Source organism: Vidua chalybeata, chromosome 17 (assembly GCF_026979565.1).
Source record: "Vidua chalybeata isolate OUT-0048 chromosome 17, bVidCha1 merged haplotype, whole genome shotgun sequence".
NCBI classification, from domain to species: Eukaryota; Metazoa; Chordata; class Aves; order Passeriformes; family Viduidae; genus Vidua; species Vidua chalybeata.
Genome location: NC_071546.1, coordinates 15,094,454 through 15,117,512, shown reverse-complemented (window position 1 = coordinate 15,117,512; position 23,059 = coordinate 15,094,454). Strand labels below are relative to the sequence as shown.

The 23,059-nt window shown below is 37.2% G+C and overlaps 1 protein-coding gene across 1 annotated transcript in view; it reads right to left on the bottom strand.

The window, feature by feature from the left end:
• SULF2 (sulfatase 2) overlaps nucleotides 1–23,059 on the bottom strand; it is a 58,395-nt gene that overhangs the window by 18,265 nt on the left and 17,071 nt on the right. The window contains exons 4-10 of the mRNA XM_053958844.1: nucleotides 21,866–22,017; nucleotides 18,380–18,549; nucleotides 14,002–14,152; nucleotides 11,946–12,121; nucleotides 9,483–9,611; nucleotides 8,495–8,551; nucleotides 7,691–7,820 (exon numbers count right to left, since the gene is read on the bottom strand). Coding sequence (XP_053814819.1) covers nucleotides 7,691–7,820; nucleotides 8,495–8,551; nucleotides 9,483–9,611; nucleotides 11,946–12,121; nucleotides 14,002–14,152; nucleotides 18,380–18,549; nucleotides 21,866–22,017 — 965 coding nt within the window. The remainder of the gene's footprint in view (nucleotides 1–7,690; nucleotides 7,821–8,494; nucleotides 8,552–9,482; nucleotides 9,612–11,945; nucleotides 12,122–14,001; nucleotides 14,153–18,379; nucleotides 18,550–21,865; nucleotides 22,018–23,059) is intronic.

The window sequence follows — 23,059 nt, the reverse complement described above, 5'->3', positions numbered from 1 at the left end:
ACAGGCCCCACTGCTGAATGACTGCAGTGCAGATCTACCTAAATTACATTAGAAGCAAAGATTGAATACATGGTGGGGGGAGCGGCATGGGGGCAGGAGAGCAGGGGAAGGAAAGTCTCAAGCCTTTGCTTTTTTCCCCAGAACAGATATGGGTATCTGTGTGAATATGTTTGGAATTCAACAGCTTATCCTTGGTCTGCTTGTAGGTCCAAAAGCAAATTCTCTGGGTTGATATCATGGCTCTATCAGCTGCAGTCATTTCCACAGGATGCTTTCATATTTAGGGGAAGAGGGCAGGAATTGCAAGAGAAATGTGAAAACCTCTCTTAACCGTTAGGAAGCTTTAAACACTGTTAATTCTGGCATTTGAAATTGCTTTCTAGTGCACAGCAGACCATCTGCTCTGTGGAGAAGGACATGGGGAGTCCTGGTGGACAATAAGTTGTCCATGAGTCAGCACTGTGTCTTGGGGGCCAAGAGTGCCAACGGTGTCCTGGAGTGTGTTGTCAGTTCCCTGAGCTGATCCTGCCTCTCTACTCAGCCCTAGTGAGGCACATCTGGAGTGCTGTGTCCAGTTCTGGGCTCCTCAGAGCAAGAGAAATATGTAGCTCTTGGAGCAGGTCCAGCAGAGGCTGAGGAGATGAAGGGACTGGAGCACCTCCCTGCTGAGGAAAGGCTGAGGGAGCTGGGTCTGTTCAGCTGAGAGGAGACCTCACCCACGTCTGTCAGTGGAGGCAGGGCGGGGAGGTCAGAGTGCTCTGTGCAGTGCTGCCAGCAGGACAAGGGGTAATGGGCAGAAACTGATGCACAGGAAGTTCCACTTGAATATGAGGAAGAACTTCTTTACTGTGCAGATGACTCAACACTGGAACATACTGGCCAGAGAGGGTGTAGAGAATACCCCTGGAGAGATTCCAGAAATATCTGGACACAGTCCTGTGCTGTGTGCTCTAGAATGACCCTGCCTGAGCAGGGCGGTTGGAAGAGATGATCCATGTGGTCCTTTCCAACCATTATGCAATTATGTGATCATGCATATACCTGTGGAAAACTCTGGAAGTAACTAAAATATTTTTTAAGAGATAATCACTTAATTAATTAAATCTCTATATGAATAACTTCAGAGTGCCCCAGAGGTACTTTGGCTCACAGGCAGACATGACAACTATCAATCAGCAAAACATAATTATTTATAAATAGTGGATTAACGCAACTGACAAGAAAACTAAAAGCCTGCCCCAAAGTTTTCAGATATTTTCTTTATTAGGGCAAATTATATGTTCTTAAATCAAGACCTCTAGCTTGTAACACCTCAAAAACAGAAAGTCCTGAAAGAGAGGGGAGTTTAACACCAACCAAAACTCAGTGGAAAACCCAGACTGCTCCACAATCTTCATCCCAGCTCCTATCAAAATTCCAAGTGAAGAACCTGTCTTTCCTCCTGCAAAGCATGGCAGAACAGCTACTCAAACCATCACATAAATGGCTTTTGCAATATATCCTGAAGACTATCAAGCTCACATTGTGCAAAACTTTCCAGTTACCTCCTTTTAACATCAAAGCTGTTCCAGCTGGAGACTTCCCACCATCCTCAGGCCAAGTTAGTTGCTGTGCTCATGCTTTCTGTCACCAGCTCTGCTATGCTTGTTCTGATGCTTCTGTTTCATCCCCTATCCACACTTCCCATTGCACAGCTCATGCTACCCAGCTATTTGCTTGCAAAGCAAAAAGTCTGGGCTTTATTAGTTTAATAGACAAGTTGCTGGCAGTGAACAGAAATCTTGTTCAAATGCACACTGCAAAGGAAGAAAAAAATCAAACCACACTTTGAAACATGTTCTCTCCAGCCTAAACTATCTGCTATACACATCCAAGACTAAATTAGGACTGCAATATCTATGAAACATGAATCTTAATGGCAAAAGTTGTAGACTGAACAGATGCCTTGTTCCCTTTCAGTAACACTATTTACCTTGAACATGCAAATGACTCATTACCAGAAAAAGACATACTGTATTTTTCTCTGTTTTAAAAACCTAATATTTCTTATTATTCTTTAAATAATGAATAAACAATTCACTCATTTCCTTCAGTGAATGTCTCTCAATTGATACTTCTTTCTTTGAGGGAAAATAGCCAATCATGTAAGTCTTGCTAGGAAATATTCCATTGAAACACATATCTTTCAGAGCTGAGCCCTAGTTCATCATTCTGTGTCTCTCAGCATCTGGTTTTTGTTGGTTTTGTGGTTTTTTGTTTGGGTTTTTTTGGGTGGGGTTTTTTTTTTGTTTGTTTTTGGTTTGGTTTTTTTGTTTTGTTTTGTTTTTTTTGGGGTTTTTTTGGTTGTTTTTGGGTTTTTTTGTTATGCCAAAGAGATTCCATCTTATTTTACAGAAAAGTCAAAAGTGAAACAGTTTGATCACTGAGCTGCCAGCAAGTCTCCCTAACAGCTCTAGGAATCCAAGTTTCTATAGGAAACTTTGTGTTTGCCAACAACCTGAGAAAAACACATCAGTAATATCGGTCTTTAATTTAAGCAGATGCTTTCTGAACCCAGTGTTGCTGCCACATTAAACGGTGAGCTACAGACAAACTGCTTTAATGGCTAAAATAACTTCCAGTCTAATTGATTCATGAGTAGTCAGGATACACTTTTTTTCTTTTTATGAAACAGTAGAGTTACAGTTTAGTTACCTCTTCTCTGCTGTGGTTTGCTCCTTGTCTTACTTTCCATAGGGCTAATGAGGACAAAATAACAAAATCCAGAGAGACACACACAAGACCTTACTCTACAACAAGTTCTGTTGTTTTTGCTGGCAGCTTGTCCTACCGTTCAGATAGTACTAGGTTCAGGGAACAGACAACTTGAATTTGTCTCACACATTACTACTTTGTTCTAGTTGACTTAAAAGAATCAGTTAATGTCTTCTTCACATCTCTCCGATTCATGCAGTCAGACCCCTCTCTTCTCAGCTATTTTTTTTTGATTGATTATGCCCAGTTCCTTAGTTCTTCCCAAGAGGTATTACTTCCTTAACATTTTAACATTTTTGCTGGGTTTACCCCTTCCCTTGGTACCTTATTGCTATTCATTCACTGGCAAAGGATTGTTTGGTTTCCTCTACTTCGTGTTATCAGTATATAAATGAAGACCACTGCCTGGTTTTCATTCCAACGCAACATAATGTCATTACACTGACTCATGATTTTTGGAGATTTGGACCGCTGAACTCTCAGCTCAGTTTCAGTTGTCATACACTACATACCACTCAAACTTTCAAACTATTAGATAGATGAACAATTTATTGATAGAATATTTTGAGGGCTTTTTATTGCCACAAACTGTAGCTGACATATCAGGTATTCAGCTAATTTTAAGATTACAATTATATAATTAATTTATTATTAATATAATAATTGGGTTGTGGTATCAAATGGTCCCAGCTGCTGCATTAGGCATTGCACAAGCTAAGAAGTCAGTGCAGCCTTAGCAGAAATTACATTAGTTGTGAAGGAAAAAAACAGCAGCACCAAAAGGGGAATTAATTTGTTTTGAGGTTCCAAACTGAGCCTGTGAGACTGAAGCCAGTTTCCTGACCTCCAGTAGTCTTTTAACTAAAGTACACCACTACCCATATCAGGATATTTGTAAAAGCTGGGGTTTTTATTAAATTTTAGTGTCAATTTCAGCAAGCTACATACAAAATCCAATACTGTAATGACAAGAAGTTTAAAAACCTCTTATCTAGAAATGCAAATTTTTTGAGTTTGTGAAGCAACAAGCAAAAAAATCCAATAAGTAAAATAGCCTCTGAAAATCATTACAGGCTATTTCTAGTTCAAGGAGGAAAACAGTTTTGTTAATTACAGTTTTTTTGTAAGGAATTTAATCCTCAGATAACAGCCTTAATAAATCATCATTATTTTAATTTTTGTTGTTTGTTGCCTCCTAATTTTATCGGTTCCAGGGCTGATAAATTTTTTAATGTATGAAGTTATCAGCAAGTCATTTCTTGCTATAATCACTATTATCACACTGCAACAAATCACAGATTAAGAATTTGATCCTGAAAGTTGATCATGTGCAACTTGTTCTGAAATTCAGGAACTCCAAAGTTCTGCCGAAAGTGCTATTGAAGTTATCTGGACTTTAGCTGGCTTGATATATGTCACTTACCAAGAGAACTTAAATTCTTTCATAACCTCAGTATATCTCTGCGAGCAACAAAAGTACCAATAAACCACAAAAGATGGGAAGAATGGTTTGGATCTGCCTAATTTTTAAAAAGATTCCTTCCAAAACCTGACACTGTTTCCTAGGTCTGGTTGATACAACCTCAAGCTACAGTAGCCTCAGAAAAAGGAGAAAATATAAGCCATTTTTTTTTCTATTGCTCCTCCCTTGGCACTAAGCAAAGACTAATAATGATTGTGTTTCTGTGAAAACTGTCATATAAAATGATACTTCTAATGCTATTTAAAGGCAATTTCTACTTGTATCAGATTTGTATGTAAGTAAGCTTTGAAAATAAAATGTATTTGAAATGGAAATCATGTGAAATCAGGCAACTATTTCTCTTCAGGAGGTAGCAGTATTATTGTACTATGCCAGATCCTGCTAAAAAAAATTATTATCTTTTAATTTTGGGAGTTCTTACACGTACAGCATAGATTCCCTATAGCAATCAGCACTGCTGCAGGTATTGCATGTTTATCAAATGTGCACAAAATTGGCAGCTTACTTAAAGGGAGATTTTGTGCAGCTGTTGTTATGATACTGTGGTGTTACTGGGAATACTCTACAGAGCAATGCTGGTATCATAATTGGCTTCCACAAAAGCACGTTAATGCAGGCTACTAGATAAAAGTGGGTCAGCTTCCACTCACCAGCCAGCTTCAGATGAAAGGCCAAACTACACTAAAAAGAAAAAAATTGTGTGGAGGCCATTAGATACTAGGATAATTTTTTTTCTTTTTTATTTCATGTGGGAAGAGCTCATCTCTTTTAAATCCTTGAATATAAATGCTGAGCTGCTCTTTCATCTGATTCTACAGTCACCCTTTGTTGGATGCAAATAACTAACACACACCAAACCCTAATATCTAAAAAACAAAACATGGCAACACACAGATTCCTGTTGCTCTCAGAAGAATTTACATATATTAGCGATGCCAAAAAAAATTCCACATAGTGACCTGTGAAACAAGGTTTTAGACACTATGAATAACTTCTTCTCCATGATCTTGGTACTCTCTTACCAAAACAAATACAGGTTAAGGAAGGTGAAAAATTTGCAAAAATCACTTTGTGGCAATAGACCTGTATTCACAAACTTGCATGCTCACATAGCAGAATTTCAAATTCTCCACCTCATATTCAAAGTTTTATTTACCTCTCCTTTAAACTCTGCCCTTGTCTCTTGTCCTTCACTCCCCTCCTGGGTCTTTGCTCTCCATTTGTGCTTCTTGTCTCCTGCTCACACTTCAGATACCCTGGGACTGTTCAGATTTCTCTGTGCATGGAATAGCAGGTCCCCAAAACTTGTTTAAGTCAAAAGAAACAGTCCTAATGACTTCAGCAAGCTTTCAAATAATTCTGACCCAGACGGGTATTTAACATTGCATCAGGATATGAAAATTCACTTTTCATACTGAAGACTCCAAGTACTGTTAAATAGAGTGTCCTGCAGGATCAGAAGACATCTGCTAAATAACCATTGCATCTGCATTACATCAACTCCCCAAGGCAGTGGTATGTTATTAGCTTGGGCTCATTCTACTTACTGTGCAGAGCTATGAACAGCATCAGCAAACAGACAACACCCATTTGTCATTTGAGAAGTTAGTCTTCCTTCACTCTGAAGAGATTTTGGGTGCACCCATATTTAGACACAATTTATCCTCAAATAAGCACATTCATCTCCCAGTATTCCAATTGTCTAGACAGACTACTAGGATATATTCTCTAGAGTAGGGGTTAGAAGGATTGAGATTCCCTTGAGAGCCCTTCACAGATTTTAATTGACTTGATTGTTTGGCAATTTTTCCTGATGTCCAACATAAATTTCTTTTCTTGCTAAATTTCATCCTATCACTTCCTATTATGCCTGACCGAACTGCTCAAAACAATTCTTCTCCTCTCTGTCTCCTGACAATGAGGATACAGCACAAGTATCTCTTATTAGCACATCTATACTGCAGAATTTATTTGTAGTTTTAACTATGGAGTTGACATTTTATACTTCTCTTGAAGAGAAAATAGTGATAGGGAAAGAAAAAAGCTATGTTTCTCCATCCTACTTACTGGATAATGTTGTAGTAGGAAAAAAAAAAAACACCTTTTCTTCCAGTTCCTCAAATAACATTGCAAATTCATAAAACAATGACTTGCTCCCATTCAGCTCAAATTTCAGCTCAAGACTTCTGATGACAATAAACTACTGCATATAGTATTCCTTTAAGTTTAGTATTTTTACAAAGAACAGAACATTATAATTGCTCTGTGTACTAAATCGGACATAGAAGCCATAGGAGGAAAAGAACATCTGGAAAATTCTTATACATACAAATTGGATCCAAACACCTAAGGAACAATGGACTCATTTCACAGGTGCACTGAACTACATGATCAGTAGAGCCAAAAGTATGGAGTCTGGCCTTTGACAGTAAAAAAATTAACTACTGCAGCCTAAGTAGCCCATTACTGACTATAGCTTGGTAAGTCATTCATATCATGTCTGCAAGAACAGTTATATTCCACAGACTAACTTATCCTGACAGCTGTCTGGGCTGCCGGAATATGAGGCAATGCCAGTGTGATAACAGACACATTAGCATGTGGACCCATTTACCTTCACCCCTTTGTCCACAGAATGTGTTACAGTCCTTGGAAAGGGGTTCTCCGACCCACACCTGCATGAGAGAGCTATGACACAGAGTCAGTTTTGCCAAGAGTGGTGACTTCTCTGGAGATAGCCATGCTTTGCTTTTGCACTGCCCTGATAAATTCACAAAATCCTCTCCTGTGTATGTCAAGACCATGTATTGATACTACCCTATTTTTTCCCATTAATTTCTTCTATGTAACTTGTATGTAAAGTGAACATACTGTCATATCTGCCCAAAACAGTTATGCAACAAGGGAAATGACACACAGTCAATGAACTTTATGCCCATATACACACAGCATGCCTCTAGTCATAACTGCATGTGTGTTTTCCCAGTGTGTTTTTGTTAAGAGGAGAGATATACTGAGTTAACAGAATTTTAGCTTCCCATTACTATATGTAATTAGTAGTAACTAATTACAAGTAACAACAACAAAATGAATTAAAGAGAGAATTTGAAGCAAAGCAAGCTGTATGTATTTAAAAAGGCCAATCAGTTATGTACATTGTAGCTTCTCATCACTAATGAATCCCAAACCACATTCTCTTTGGGAAATAGAACAGCCTAGGCAGTTTTCTTAGTGGTAGTCAGGAATCAATACAGAACACTTGAATCAGCAATTTCCTGACTGACAGTCAATCTCAAAAATGCTGTAGTAGAGATTTGAGCAAAGGTTACAGAACGAGACATTTGATTTATATGCTGGCATTGATGATGAGGTGAAGGACATTGACACAGTAAAGGTGTTGAGCTTAGCCCAATTACACCTGCTTACTTGCAGTCAGGGGTAACAATACCCTACCTGGCCAAGCTGTTCACAAGCTGTTTGATACTCAGCTCGCTGACAGAGGTCTTTCACACGCTGGTATTTGGGTAGGAAGTTTTCTTCTTGGGCATCTACCTTCTCGTTCTCCCTTTTATGCAGCAGTTTACTGGAAAAAAAAAAAAATTCTTACGTTAATATTAACTCCAACACACAAATACCGTTAGCTGAAAAGACTCAGAAGAGTAGTTATTTTCCGAGTCCATAGCACCTCTGGTAGCCAAAACTTAACAGTCCAGTAGAAACTAGCATTTAGCCTGTCCAATAACACACAAGTTATTCATGTCCTGCTCTCAGGGAGCATACAAAAACATATAAAATCAAGACACTGTGTTACAAGCCTGAGTGACAGGCAGTGACAACTGTCAGTATAGAGCGACCACATCACATTCTACAGGGCTCATGCCCCCATTTATGTACTAAGGCAGATGTGCAGAGGGAATGGCCAGCAGTTGAAGATGCAGAGAGGAAGGGTTGCTCATAATCCTGTGATACAAGCAGGAGGGTAGGGGACAGTAGCTGAGAGCAAATTGGGATGTCTTCCCATCTCTCAGTCCAAGTAAACTTCCCTTCCCCCACCACAAGAGCACATTTATGCAGGCTGTAGGCAGAGACCATCCATTCCCTCCAATCACACAATCACTGCCATTAGGCATACTGCAGCAGTGTCCCTGCTGGCACAGCTAAATGGCTTTAGCCTGCAGCAGAGTGCTGCTTTGGCTTTAGCTATTCAATATCCTTCAATTTAAAAAGACTAGGCTTTGTGATTAACACTTTCCTTACCCTCTTTCCACGAGGAACGAGTCTCTCCATACCTTCATCTTTTTCTTTAAATGAAACCTACGAGACGAGGAGGAGAGTAAGACACAATTCCCACAAAACCAGTAACCAAGTTATGCCCCAGTTTGCTCTCCCACCCCTAATCCCAACAAGAAAGAAGCCACGTAACTGCACAAGAGCTCTATGAAGCTCCACTGAAAACCACAGGACATATTTCTCTCACAGGAACTAAATCCACAACAAGTTTACCCAGGACAATTTCTTCAACATAAGTGTGTTGAAGGCACAAGAGATTAACTGAATTTTCCTTGTTCACAAAGGATCACAAATTAAATCAGGATTTCCTGACTCAGATTTGGGCTCTTACTCTGCATCTATCCAAAAACTATCCTATTCTAAAGCAGCTGCTCCATTCCCCCTTTCCCTCTACCCAGCTACATGTAAAGCAAATAGTTCTCCTTCCCTTTTTCTGCTGATTTTCTCTTGCAAGCATTCTCCAGCAAGTCTAATTCTCTTCCTCAGTCTTTTTCCAATGAAAGTACTGATGGAAAGTCTTAAATAGAAACTGCAGTTTTTAGTGCTAGCCTGTCTTTATATATAGTCTGATACACAACCATCGCCTTCAATTATTTTACTATTTATTCAATATGAAATGCTTTGCTACAAATGGTGCCATGAAGACATTTAAATCTATAACCTACATGACTAAAGACATTCATGTGTAGCCCTCTCACTTCTACATAGACTACATTTAGTATATACAGATGCCATGCATGCCATACATCTAGAATATGAACATGCCAAAATTAAAATAAATAACTGAAGGGAGTTGTATATGCCAAGTAGTCTTCAGACTTTCCAGTGAATGATGTATTCAGCTAGATGGTGATTTTATTATATTTTCCTTTAAGTTTTCTGCATGCTGCTGAACACTTGTTCAGTCTATTGTACAAACACATGCATGTTTCCATGCAACATTTTCATTTCTTACCTATTTACCGGTCTCTCAGAATCCAGCAGCTTTAGAATGGATTTACCATCCATATCAGACGGAATATCCAATCCAGCAATATCTAGAATTGTAGGTGCAAGATCAATATTCAACACAATGTGAGGATTCCTGAAAAAAACATAGGACAAAAGAGTTTAAGGTCTATACAGTTATACCAAGCAACTCCAGTTTCCACAGAGTCCAAGGACCTGAAAAGGCTTATTTTGTGACACCTGGAAATAAAAGAGGACACAATCTGATTCTTTTCCATGAAGGTAATTAACATATAATATATAGGTAAGTTGCATAACCTCAAGGAGACTAATACAAATATTTAAAACTTTATTACAGAGCATTTTTGAGAAAGCAAAGTAGTTCATAAGGTAAAGTTAGTTAATTTTTGCACAAAACAGTTTAAAAACTGTTGGAAAAACTGTTTGGGTGTCTTACAGAATCAAAATGCCTGCCAAATATGCTGACAGCTTTCTTAAAAAGTAGATTTGGCAGGTTTCAAAATCTAGTATAGAAATGAGTACTTCAGTTCCTATCACAGTAGGTATGTTCTGAAGTGAGCATAAGAAATATATTGCTAGGCACTAGTAACAACTAAAAGTGACTGTTAATTTACAGTGTGAGACAAAAAAAGGAAAGGGATGACGAAAAAAGCAGCACAAGAGGAACAGTTATGAAGAAAAAAAAGTGAGAAAATAACAGCTTGAACTACATGCTAACACTACATGCTACAGCACTAAGCATGTAGAATCACTGTGTTATGATGTGCAGGCACAAAGAAAGGATGGGACCAGATGGGCTGAAATATATATTAGTGCAGAATTCCAGCTCAAAATACAGGACAGAAGAAAGCTGTTAAAGTCACACTATTTAATGAGATACTATTTTAAAATTACTACATCTTTGAGAGAGTAAGCAAACAGGCACTGACAAAAGCATAGGTGATGAATTACATTTATGCACCTGATTTGATTTTAATTACTAATAATTATTATGTAGCATATTTGGTAACTGAAATGAGAGGTTAGTAATGCCTTGCTACGGTGATTGCTATTAAAATTTCCCTAGTACCAAAAGGGAATCATAATAATTATTCTGCAGGAAAAACATAAGGTTCACAAAAAACATGGATGACTGAAGTTCTACCATTTAAAGAAAATCAGGTTGAGAGGGAAGATCAATTTATTATCTGATATATTCCCTCTCCAAGGTATTTTATCCTGTTCTTCCTGTTTGCTCTACTGTGACAGGCTGTGTTCTGTTAAGACCCTGTCAGGCTGATTCTTTCAATTCTAACAGAAACATGTTTTGATCTTCAGAAGTCTTTGAAAAATAAAATTCAGCAGGAAGGTTTCAGAGCTTTTATGGATATCTGGGTGTAAAGATCCTAGAACTACAGTAGACACAAGTGGCTGGTCTCTAGCCTTATACACTAGCTCAGTCACTTGGGCCATGTTAGCATTGACTCTCTAGGAAGGCCAAAAACTGCAGTCAAAGTGAAAGAGAGCAGGTTTTTAGAGGCCTATTCCAGCTCATTTGAAATTCTGGGCTGCTGCAGACAAAACTCTTTCAGTGCTGAGGTAATATGTTTAGTCCCAAGTGAGGAATCCCTCCCTGCTCTTTAGAGAATATTGTTTTTTTTCACATGCAAAACTGCTGAAAATAAATCAGAAACACAGTGCAAAATCTACAGAATTTAACATTTTTCTGCTTTCAGATAATGTGAATCAATGAATTTAACCAGCATTTGGAATGAGAGGTTTTTAATAACTATTTGCTATCATATTACATACTAGGATCCATTCCTCTGTGGTGAAGAAAAAATTGCATGAGGAAGATTGTGTGTGTTAATTATGCTAAGTCACGCATACTGATATAAATATTAGGCAGCAATTTATGGCACTCTGTCCAAAATCATTACCTAAGTGCAAATATTTGCTATCTGAAATAATTGCTTAGAAAGTGTATTTACTTAATTTTTTAGCTGATTAAAGCTACCATTTTAATTAATGGTTATACTCTGCATGCTTGTGTGCATCCAAATAACAGCCCTAACCATGTAGTCTCAGAGAATGAGCCAAAAAGAATATTTTGTGGATGCTAATATATGAGCTGGTCTCTATAAACTGAAACAAGTGGCTCCAATGTTCAGCAATAATTATCTACATTATACAGTATATTTTTAAGCTTTAAAGTGACAGTTATGTGTATAATTTGCACTCCTCAAAAGAATGCAAGTGTTTCCTAGATTGGACAAAATTCAAAGTGATTTTTCAACAATATCCACAAAAGTGCAGCGGCTTGTGCTGCACACCTATGCAAGCATTTTTCTGCCAAAAATAAGCAGGATGGGCAGAACTTTGTGCCTTCATTTGGCTGCCAGGTCAATACAACTAGAGATGCGAACATGAAGTTTTCAGATCACAACACACACAAAAGCAAAGAACTTACAAGGATCCAGCCTCCACATTTGGTCCTCGGACATAGAAAGGGACTCTGATATCAAACTCATATGGCATGGACTTCCCTTTCACCAGCCCAAACTGCCCAATATGATAACCATGGTCTGCTGTATATATTAGATACGTATTTTCCAGTTCTCCTGTTTCAGCCAACATATTGTAAATCTGAAAAAAAGAAAAAAAAAGAAAAAAAAAAATATTTATTCCACTGAGTACCTCTACACGTGGAATGCTGCATATCACTTTCTGCTATGTGTGACATACAAATAACAACAGCTAAGGAAGGATAGCACTGAGTTATCATAATGAGCCACTCTGAATAATACATAATCACATCTTAATTTTACTAACTGAATATTGTGGCTATTACAAGACAAAATTCTGTTTTAAGGTAAAACACATTAGCATGCCATTTCAAAAATGTTTGGGTTCAGTATTTTGCATGAGAGCTGTCAAGACAGTACTAAATACATACGGTAACAGAGATAAAAGTTTCAAGGTGTCACTTCAAAATTTTCACTTTTATCTTCTTGCAGCAAGTAGTTTTAATAAAATGACAGCCCTTTGAATCTCACACATATTCAGGCAGCACTCAACAACCTTGCCTTCAGACAAACGACTCCCCATTATGCAGAATATTTGCAAAATATCTTCCAGATAAAAATCACTCATAGTCTCTTCAGTATGGAGAACTACAAGGAGATTTAAATGTGAATACTTCTACAGATTTACATAAGATACTATATGAAATGTACCAACTTGAGCATCTAAAATCAATTTTTATGTGACATTTTTGCTTGAGAAAGGTGACAAGGTGGTGGGATACCAACAAAGTGGAGCCTCACACAAGTGCAAAACACCAGCACAGGAGAAAAACTGTTGTTGTGTTGGTTGGGGAGTTCATTTTTGGTTTTTTTTCAGGTTGTTTTGTTTGCTGGTTTGGCTTTTTTTTTTGTTTTTGTTTTGAGGGTTTTTTGTTTGGTTTTTTGGGGTTCTTTTTGTTTTGGTTTTTTTGGTTTTTTTTTTTGAGTATGATATTGTTTTGTTTTTTTCTCTTTAATTTTGAAAAACTAGTAACACACATAATTCAGTAGAAAAAGATCAGATAATTAGAACTCAAAAGCAACCTAACTGATTTTGCCTGCCATGAATCACCCAGAGTGAAACTCTTTTACTAAACAGGAAATAAAAATTGTGTGGTAAAATCACCAATTTCCTCTAATGCTGGTATCTGATCCACCTAAACAGCTTCATTAACATGAAGCAGAGATCATATTTGCCTGAATTGGTAATTATAAGACATTAGTAACAAACTTATGCAATGCCATCTACATAAATATCATTTTTGCCTTAGAGGACTCCTCTAATTTTATGTTCTACCTTTTTTTGAATAAGAATGCCAAGAGATAAGCAGAAAATTGCAACACCTTTAAATTTGCAAAACCATTCTTCAGCATAGCTTTTAGTGAATCCAGACATTTTGTTGAAGACACATAGTTTGCATAAAGAAATCTCATTGTTACACGATGCAGACAATTCTAAAAGTACTAATCTACACATTTATTTACTTCCAGTATTTAACCTCCTCCAGGATCATTCCAGTTAGGACTCCTGTATCATCACTTTTTGCTGCTGCTGCTTTCTTCTCTCAGAAGCTCAGTGTTACAGGATCAAAATAGACACACATTTAGGTAGTTATTTCCAACAGGTTGTAGGATGACTTTAGCAGAGGATACATTCGTGTGGTTTTTCAGGCAATCCCTTTCTCTTTCCCTTTATCAGTACTGGTTCTGTGGCAAAAAATCAGCTTGTTCACACCACCCAACTCAGGGTAGCTGTCTTTAGGAGATGAGGGCCCTTACACATTGAATAAAGAGACAAAATGATCAGAGGTGAGAGGATTACGCATTATCAAAAAACTGATAGTTTTTTAAACAGTCCTCCTCCTTCTTTCCCCTTTATCTTCATACGAAGGACAAAGTGGAGCTTAACTCAAGAAACAAGCACATGTTTAGCCAAAAAACAAAAGTGTCTATTAAACTTACCATCTCCATAGAGTCATCCACAGACATGAGTGTTTGAAGGCGCTTTCTCTGTAGCATGTTCGTGAACTCCATGTGTATAGGCTTCATGGGACCGGTGTACCTCATTATCCAGTGCTTGTCTGGGTTTGGAGCATAATTATAACTGGGAGTACTACGGAACAGAGAGAAAAATCACAATATTTTAGCCAAGTAGAAAAAAGCCATAGTCATGAATATTAATTTCCATTTGATCAACACTGTAGGATGTACTATCTGGGGTGCACGAGAAAATATTATTTTTGAAATGTCTTCTACTTTTGTTTTATGAAACATGGGAAAATGAAAACCACTTGGGGGGAATAAAATCTATGAAAACATTAAACACACCTTATCAAAGAATTTGAGCTAACAAGTACACATTTCAAGGCCAAGAGACTTAGCCTCAGAAGACTTAACTCCACAAGTATGATCAGGATGAAGGATGTATTACAGAGCTCCTACTCAAGCAATTGCTTTGTTTTCACTCTGCCCACATTAGCACCAAATAGTACGTCTTGTGCAAGCTGTTTAAAAATAACTATAGAATTGCTGTAAAGGTTCTACTATGTTATTTAACAGCTTTTACAGTTCAGTACGACTGGTTACTTGAATATTGTCACACATGCACCAGAGGAGCACAGGCACTCTGCCTACTGGTATCCAATTGCATGTGAGCAGCAGAGGTGGACAAATAGCTGGACTTTAAAGACCTGTGAAGAAAAGTGGGATGAGGAAATAGGGCTGTATTTTGAAGACTTATTCCAGCCACCAACTCCGTTGCTTGAAGTCCCAGCAAAATCACAAGAACCTAGCTCAATGTCTCCCTGGAATCTCCTTGTCCCTCCAAGTTCTCATGGTCCTGGGACATCATTAAAGTGATGAGGAAAAATATTGTCCATAGTTTCACATGGTTGGAAGTTCCAGCAATCACATTTCTATGCAGAATTATATAACTTTAGTTTAGCTGAACCTAAATAAAAGATTTATTTTACCACCATGATGTCAACTCTCTGCAAAACCAACTCATTAAAAGCTATTGTTATAGCTTACATTTGCAAGAAATACTATTCTTATGTACTATATTTATTCCTTATTACTTCAGGTTGAAGATTACGTTTTACAATTGCTTCACATCATGGCTCAAACACATCATGCACGGAGTCAAACATTAAAAATTACTTTCCCTACGTAATTTGGTTAGGCTTCCTTTTTTGATTCAAAGCACTAAACTTGGTCTATGCAAATGTAAATACTCATTTACTTTCCTCTTAGCATCACAATTTCCTAATAAATTCCTATTTGAGAAATTTCTACTTTTGGTTTTGTATAGGCAACAGAGCAGCATGGTTATTAAAAGTTATTAAGCTAAAAAATAATATAAGTTGAATCTACTCATCAAAATACTGCATATGTAATGTATCTTTGAATATTACAGTCTTATGAGATTGAATATAAATGTTAAACTAATAATCTGACAGTGACATTTTTTATGCTGAAAGTCTCTATTAGATGCTATCTGAAATATGTGAATATTTGGCTAGGGGGAGGCTTCTTCATACAGGGAGGAAAGGGCTGGTGGCTATTCTCTCTGTATTGTTAATAGTCTCTTGAATTTCAGAATGTTATTGTGGTTGAAATAATGACATTGTCTCTTTGAAAATGCTGACAGTTATGGAAACTGTTGCTATGTGATGCCCAGAATGAATAAAAAAATGCTTCACAAACTCCTTTTCCACTTACTTTGTGACTTCCTGTCTGATTTGAAACCTCTCACTATTTAATCCAACCAAAACCCACAATTTTCTTTGATTGCTACAAATGTAACCTTTTAATCCTTAACGGGTTTGTCTGTCTTATGGGAAAAATACAAAAAATTAACATTCCTAGAAGCTAGCTGAGACAACTTCTTCCAAAGTACCTAGAAGGGAAGCCCCAGACAGATTGCATTTGACCTTGAAAAAAGATGGATGGTAACATGTACCCTCTATTGAAGTACCATTTCTGATCACTGCTAAACTGCCCAGCTGCCACATTCTCTACAGCTCAAAATATAGGCAGCAATAAAGGAAAACCATGTAGCTGAGGGATTTGCTCTGTGAATAATTTTGAAACAAGACAAGACTGCAGATGCACATGGAGGGGAGCTCTACAGAATGAGATGGAGAGAGTCTGCAGTATAGGGCAGAATGGTCATATCAGCCAGAACATGGTATAGAATCAAGAGAACAGCAGCATAAATTAGCCACAGAAGTACATACCAGAGCTCAGAAGCAAAGCAGCACACTGACTAAAATCCATACCACTAGCTTTTAGCTATTACTAGCAATGCCACATGATGCAGTATGTACATCAGACTTCATCAGCACTGCCACAGGAAAAGGTGGAGGATCATACCACCTGGTATACTGCCTTTTGCTTTGGGGACTAGGCAAAGACTTTGTTCAGGGTATTGCTTACTGCTTTAGGTCAATTTGTAACTGTTCCGCCTGCATTCTGATCCCTCCTTACAATATCCACATGACAATGAAACAGTAAGAACTGCCTGAAACCCTTTATGACTGGGGACAGATCTATGTGTCACTGAGATTCCCTGGAATTTGGGAACAAGGGGAAAAATGGAAAGCAGAGAACTAATTTACATCATTCCCTCACTGTATGTACATGTTCTGCATTTTTACATTTACTCTTAAACCCAGGCCAATGAAAACTCTGGCAGATTACTATCATTATTATCATCATTATTATTGTTATTGTCATTACGCAGTGCTGGAAAATTTGTTTAGAAGACAGCTGTCAATTTCTTTGTGTGAGATGTAAAAAAATCCTATTTTATGTTCATATCCACAAGAAAAACACTGTTCTTTAATCTACCAGGATAATTTCTTTTTTTTACAAACAAAATTTCTTTTCAAAAAGTGGTACTTCCTGTGCAATTGTTAGCACTGTAAGAAAAGTCACCTAAAATAATACCCAACAAAAGTGTAACTACTTTATAATTAGGAAGATAAAGCTAATTTGCATGAACAATCAAATTTAAAGTACTAGCAAAAGAAAAATAGACATATATAGTCTTTATTTTTCATTGCTTCAATCCTTCTACTCTTTTTCATTCAGCTAGAAAGTAAATTGCTACAGAATGTTGCATGATAATCACCTCCAAGATCCAAATGCCTTCCAAAGGAACCTAATAAAACTAAGGTCAATACTGGATATAAGCAATGAGAAGTTGTTCATTGGGCATTTCTGCAATTTTCATTTCAAAGAAAATGAAAGCGTAAGACGGCAAACAAACAAGAAACACTTAATTGCTGATGATCTGTGCCACAGATTCTCTTGGACACAGCAGAAGATAATGAAATATAAAATTCTAAGTTACGCAGTAACCAGACAATAACAGAAAAGAAACTTCTCTCAGACTCTATTTTAAATAAAACAAAAAAGCTAAAATGGCTTTCACTGGACTTTGGGCTAGCCTGAGAAGCTTTGGCCATCAACTGACAATTATTTCCACCAGTTCCCTGCTCCTCTACAAACCCAAAGTAAAACAGAATTCCCCTCAAAAAGGGAGGGGGAGGGGCAACACATAGGAAGAAAGTTACATATGTTGAACATCAAGGAAAGCATGAAGCCAGTACTTAGAAAACTGTAGGAATGCTTTCGGTTGCATCAAGAGGTGATTTGGGAGAAGCATTCATTTTGCCTCCATGTGAGGAGATATCTGTAGTGCAGCATTAAGAGCTGTACATGCAAAATGTCTCTGTGCTATAAACAGGAAACATCTCAACATGGAGCTTATAAAGATGCTCCTTCAGGAAGCAGGTGATACTGCTTTTGGGATCTGTTCAAGACATTGTATTGGGTCATATGCAGACCTACCAGCTCATTCAGAAATAGCCTGTGTAATTTGGGGCTGCAGGTCTGTATTTCTGTTCGTTCCATAAAAGAAACAGGAGTAATATGTATTGCATACTATAGTTTATAAGTAAGGTCAGGGAGATAGAGTTTCTTCCCCTGAAGAGATTATAGCCCAAGAATGAAATTTTGATCACCCTGCTCAGAATAAAAAGTGCTTTACTTCCCAAATAGGCTGTAACAATGTCCGATGAATTCAATACAAATCTTCCCATTTATCTCAATGAGCTACAATTCTGAGTTCTAGATGCAGCAGCCATTCTCAACACACTTGTACCGGTCTGAGGAGGTACCAAAAAAAAAAAAAAAAAATCTGGAAACTCTTCTTATATATTTGTGACAAAGTTATGCCAAGAGTACTATAAAGAAAACATTGTTCCCCTGAGGTACCCAGAACTTCCATATTCCAGAACCTGAAAATCAATCAAAGTTTTTGTTTTTTCCTTACATGTGTTCTGAGGCATTAGGAAAGAGTTGTGAGTACTGAGGGGCTGAATCTTCAGGACCATGAGGAGCAGCATGGCTTATAACCATCAGTACAGGCCTGTGAGGATACATCTTCTTTGATATTCTAAAGAAGGTAATACTGTCATTTGTAATCAGATCAGTCAGATAATCCTGCAAGTAGAAGCAAAAGTATAATGAGACACTTGAAAAGGAATTTCAGACTGGGGGGCAATAGGAAGGAGAGGTCTCAGGTATCATAAGAAATACGAAAAAAGAAGCTACTTCACTTAGAATGGTACGAGGAAGAAGTAAGTCACAGATACTAAAAACTCAAAAAATCAAAATCAAATAATTCTTTCTTCACTGCCTAGAAATACAAAAACCAACAGCTTCTAGCTTTTTCCCAGAACTGAATGGCACTAAAGGAGTTCAAACAGTACCCTTTTTTCCTAAAGTGGGTAACTACATGATGAAAAACACAATACTAAATACAATGACCAGGTATGAACTAAAAAAAATTTTCAGTGTCAGTATCTTCAAGGTGTATAGTCCAACCTTACATCATAAAAATACTTTGAAAATGCGAATGGCTTGATGTTTTTTTTTTTTTTTAATCCTCTTCTAAACCAGAAATCACTAAATGAGAAGATGATGGGCTAACTGAACCAAAGACTTTATTCAGTATTACAGTGACAATCTGACTGGGCTATAGCTCTATCATGCATATTGTTTAGAATTTAGAAAACTTCCTGTAGAAGAGCTGTACTATCTCTGTATTTTCTAAGAAGTATCATTATATCACTCTTAAGATATCTGCAAGAGCTATAGGGATTGAAGACAGGTTTTTTAATGACAAGCCATGCTCTCCCTTAGGTGCTTCCCTGGAAACACTACAAACATAAATACCCCTCAAATATTAACACCCCCCCCCCCCACCCCTTAAAAAAAAAAAACAAAATAACTGTCCTGTCACAGCAGAATGTAAAATCAGACATAACATCCGCCTCTGGTCAAGCCAACAGGTACAAGGTGTGGTACAGACTGGATTGCATCTCCTTTTGAGTACAGCTTTCTGTCCACGGTTAAGACACTTGCTCCTCTTCACCTCTGTCAATGTCCTTGGTTTGAGAAGTCAGCTTGTCATTCAAAGAAAGCCTTTTCTATGGACTATATTTACTTTCCCCAGGTTATTTCTTGTCTATCCCAGAAGAAGGCTGGCAAAGTCTCCATTTAAAATTTTACACACTTGTACAACATAAGGCACGACTGTTATGAAACTGCCGTGATTATGACTGTTACTGGGATGGCATTTTCACTCTAAATAGGCATTAAATGAAGGACTTCCACTCATAAAATACGCAGGAGATGGGAAAATGCACCAAAGCAAAGCTGACTTCTGAACATGCTTTCAATGCCTGAGACAATATTCATAGTCGAGAGAGAATACTTAAGTGCTCTCAAAAATGCACTGCCATTAATCTTCATCATGCTGCTTCTTTAAGCTGGTCAATCACTTGAAGCACACAACTCATCTTTGATTTAGCCATTACAAGAGTATAGTTTTCCAATTTCATTTTAAAGATACAGATTTCCACATGGTCAAAGCGAAAATCACTGCAAACTCAGCAATTACCAGGTCAAAAGACCAAACAGAAACATTTCACTGAACTGATTTCTAAAGGGGTTTTTTTTAAAGGTCCATACTGTAGAGGTTGTAGTTGTACAAAGTTAAAGTTAATGTAAAAAATGTTGACCGAAACTGAAAAAGAAAAATTAAAGTAAAATATATCCTGTAAGAAAATCTGAAAGAATTTCATTTTCAGAAGAGTTTAGCAGTTACTTTAGAGGACAGAATAATCAGTGATTTTTTTTTTTCGAGTTTTCCACTGGCACATAATTAACATTAACCATGCTAAACAGATAGGACTAAAAAAAATTCATCTGATTATATTGGTCATTGCTGGAAAACCACATTTCCAGCAACAGAAATGGCAGGAAACAAAGAGAAAAGAGTCTTCTATTTCAGCTTCTGTCTGCTCATTTGAACTCCATTGTTAACATCAACCAATGCTGTTGCTCTGCACACTGTTTTTTATTGTAGCTGCTTTTTATGCAAGAATATGAAGATTATAAAAAGTTTGTATATCCACCATCCTTATTTTTTATTTATTACCAAACTCCATAAGAAAAAACTAAAACAAGTGAAACGTAAACATTTTCAAGTCTTGCACATACAAAACAGAGCTGAAGGGATTGGAATGTAAAGCTCCCTGTTGGCTCCTTGGTACAATGGAGATGGAGAACAGTGCCTATGAAATCACTTGGCTAACACTGTTCCACACAAGATGTATTTCCATCATAACATTTCAGTACACAGCTGTAAAGATCAGCTCTGTCGTTCTTCACAGATCTGAAGGAAAATAGAAGACAAATAATTCTGTACACTAGTTTACCCCTTCCCCTTAGCAGCTGGTGATGGAGAATGTAACCCTAGAAGACTGTGAAGTTTTCTCTCTCAGCACAAAGTACATTCAATTATAAAAGGCAAATAGGGCAAAGAAAAGTGGAAATCCCAGACATCAACCTTTTAAAAGAGAAACTGGCTGTGAACACTATACTAATGAAACACAAATAGGAAAGCAGGATTTGCGATCAATAAGAGAAAGCAAACAAAACACGTGTTAAACAAATATACATTACAAATCACTCCAGAGTGAGTCCACTTCCTTAGTTATACACTAAAACTAGAGCAATTTATGGATAGATTTAGTCATTTCTGCCTACTTTAGGACTTCAGTAAAGCTGGTTCCTTTGGAAAGGAACACTTTTAGCTGAAATAAATGTATTCCTTACTGCAAGCAGGTATTGAACTGTAACATGTTAAATGAGGGAAAAACAAAACTGCATTTGACAATGACTATAAAGCATTTTGTAAGTTTGGTCAGGATATAACATCCTTGAAAAGATATTAAAAATCATATACATCTGTATGCACAGAAATACAAACATAATAGTTAAATTCTCCACTGATTCAGAATTATCATAAATTGTACCAAGATTCTGTGAATACTCCCTAGTATTGCAGCTGTGAAAGAAGTTCCTTAAACTAAAAGGATGGGTCTAACAGGAGGGAAATGGGTTCTTATCTCATGAATATTTGTGTAACTCCACTGCCACAATAATTATCATACAAAGCACAGATATAGTTAACCTGAAACATTTAAGTCTACTTTCACATGTTCAGCTTGTAATATTTAACACAGCCTCGGAACATTTTATTTGTTTACACTGTTAGTAACAATGTTTTTGGTAATATGACCCTCCCAGAATGGAAGGTAACCATGTTCCAACACTACTGTTACTGGTTGTAGATAATGTTACACATAGCAGCTTTCAAGGGCAAAAAAAAAAAGAGACTGAAACGAAAAAGTGCAGCTTTCTTGCGATCATGCCCAAATGTTAATAGAAATAAATCAACAGAACCTACCCTGGAGTAGTCATATCCATGCTTCTCCTTCACTCCATTTCTACAGAGTGTGTAGTTGTAAAATCGAGAATTTTTAAGTAATCCAACCCATTCTTTCCAACCAGGAGGCACGTAGGAGCCATTGTATTCATTAAGGTACTTTCCAAAAAAAGCTAGTGGTAGAGAAAGTAGAAGCATAATAAGACGGCATAACAGAAATATCATCGTTAAATTGATTAATTCCTTTCTGTTTTTTCTTAAAGTAACTTTATTCTCTCCATTACAAGATATCTAAGATAAGTTCCAAGTCTTAATCTTGCCTCTGTTTTTTTGTTACTTATATCTCCATAATGCAGATATTTTGATTGAGAAACTGGACCACAATTACCATTATACTTTCTTTTTCAGTACCTGATATATTTGGAGTCGGACCACACATTCCTCCTCCCAGATTCTTCTCTTCATATCTTTCATGATGCTGAGCTGCATCTATCCACCTATTAGTGCCCCATGAAACTGCACTTACCACCAAGAGTGTGAAATTAGAACTCATGTTTTAAGATATTAACACTCTACATTTCAACATGAATGCTGTGCATTAGGTATTTCGAAAATGTGTTTAGAACACTGCTGTACTGGCCTATTTCAAGAGACAATTTTCCAGATACTCACTTGGGTTCTGAGCATGAGTCTTAATTACACATAAAGATTTGTTTACCTCTCTAAAATCTTTTACTTCTGTATCTGATACCAGTTTTCCCCAGCCCAAAATTGAACATTTGCCCAATTGTTAGTATAGTGATGAAGTGGGGGGAGAGAGAGAGAACACTTCTGTCCTTTTTTCAGACGTATATCTAGCAAAAATTACTTTAAATACTTTTTGTCCCCTGAGAGACAATCAGAGGGAAACAGATGAGAAAGTACTCTCAGCATTGCATGGAACAACCGGTTAGCCCAAAGGTCAACTATGTTTTGCATTCACATCATGGCCAATATACTCTTAGACTGACAATGTACAGTGGAATAAACCTAGCGAAATTAATGAATTTACTGCAGAAATGGGGGTTCTGAGATAAAAATCCTGTCATTAAGTATTAAATTTTGTTCCATGGGTAAGATTTTTTCATGAGATATCAGATCTTTTTAGGTATCAAAGTAACCAAAGTACTGAAGCCATCTTCAAAATGGTCAAGTCTTGCACACAAAATGGTGCAA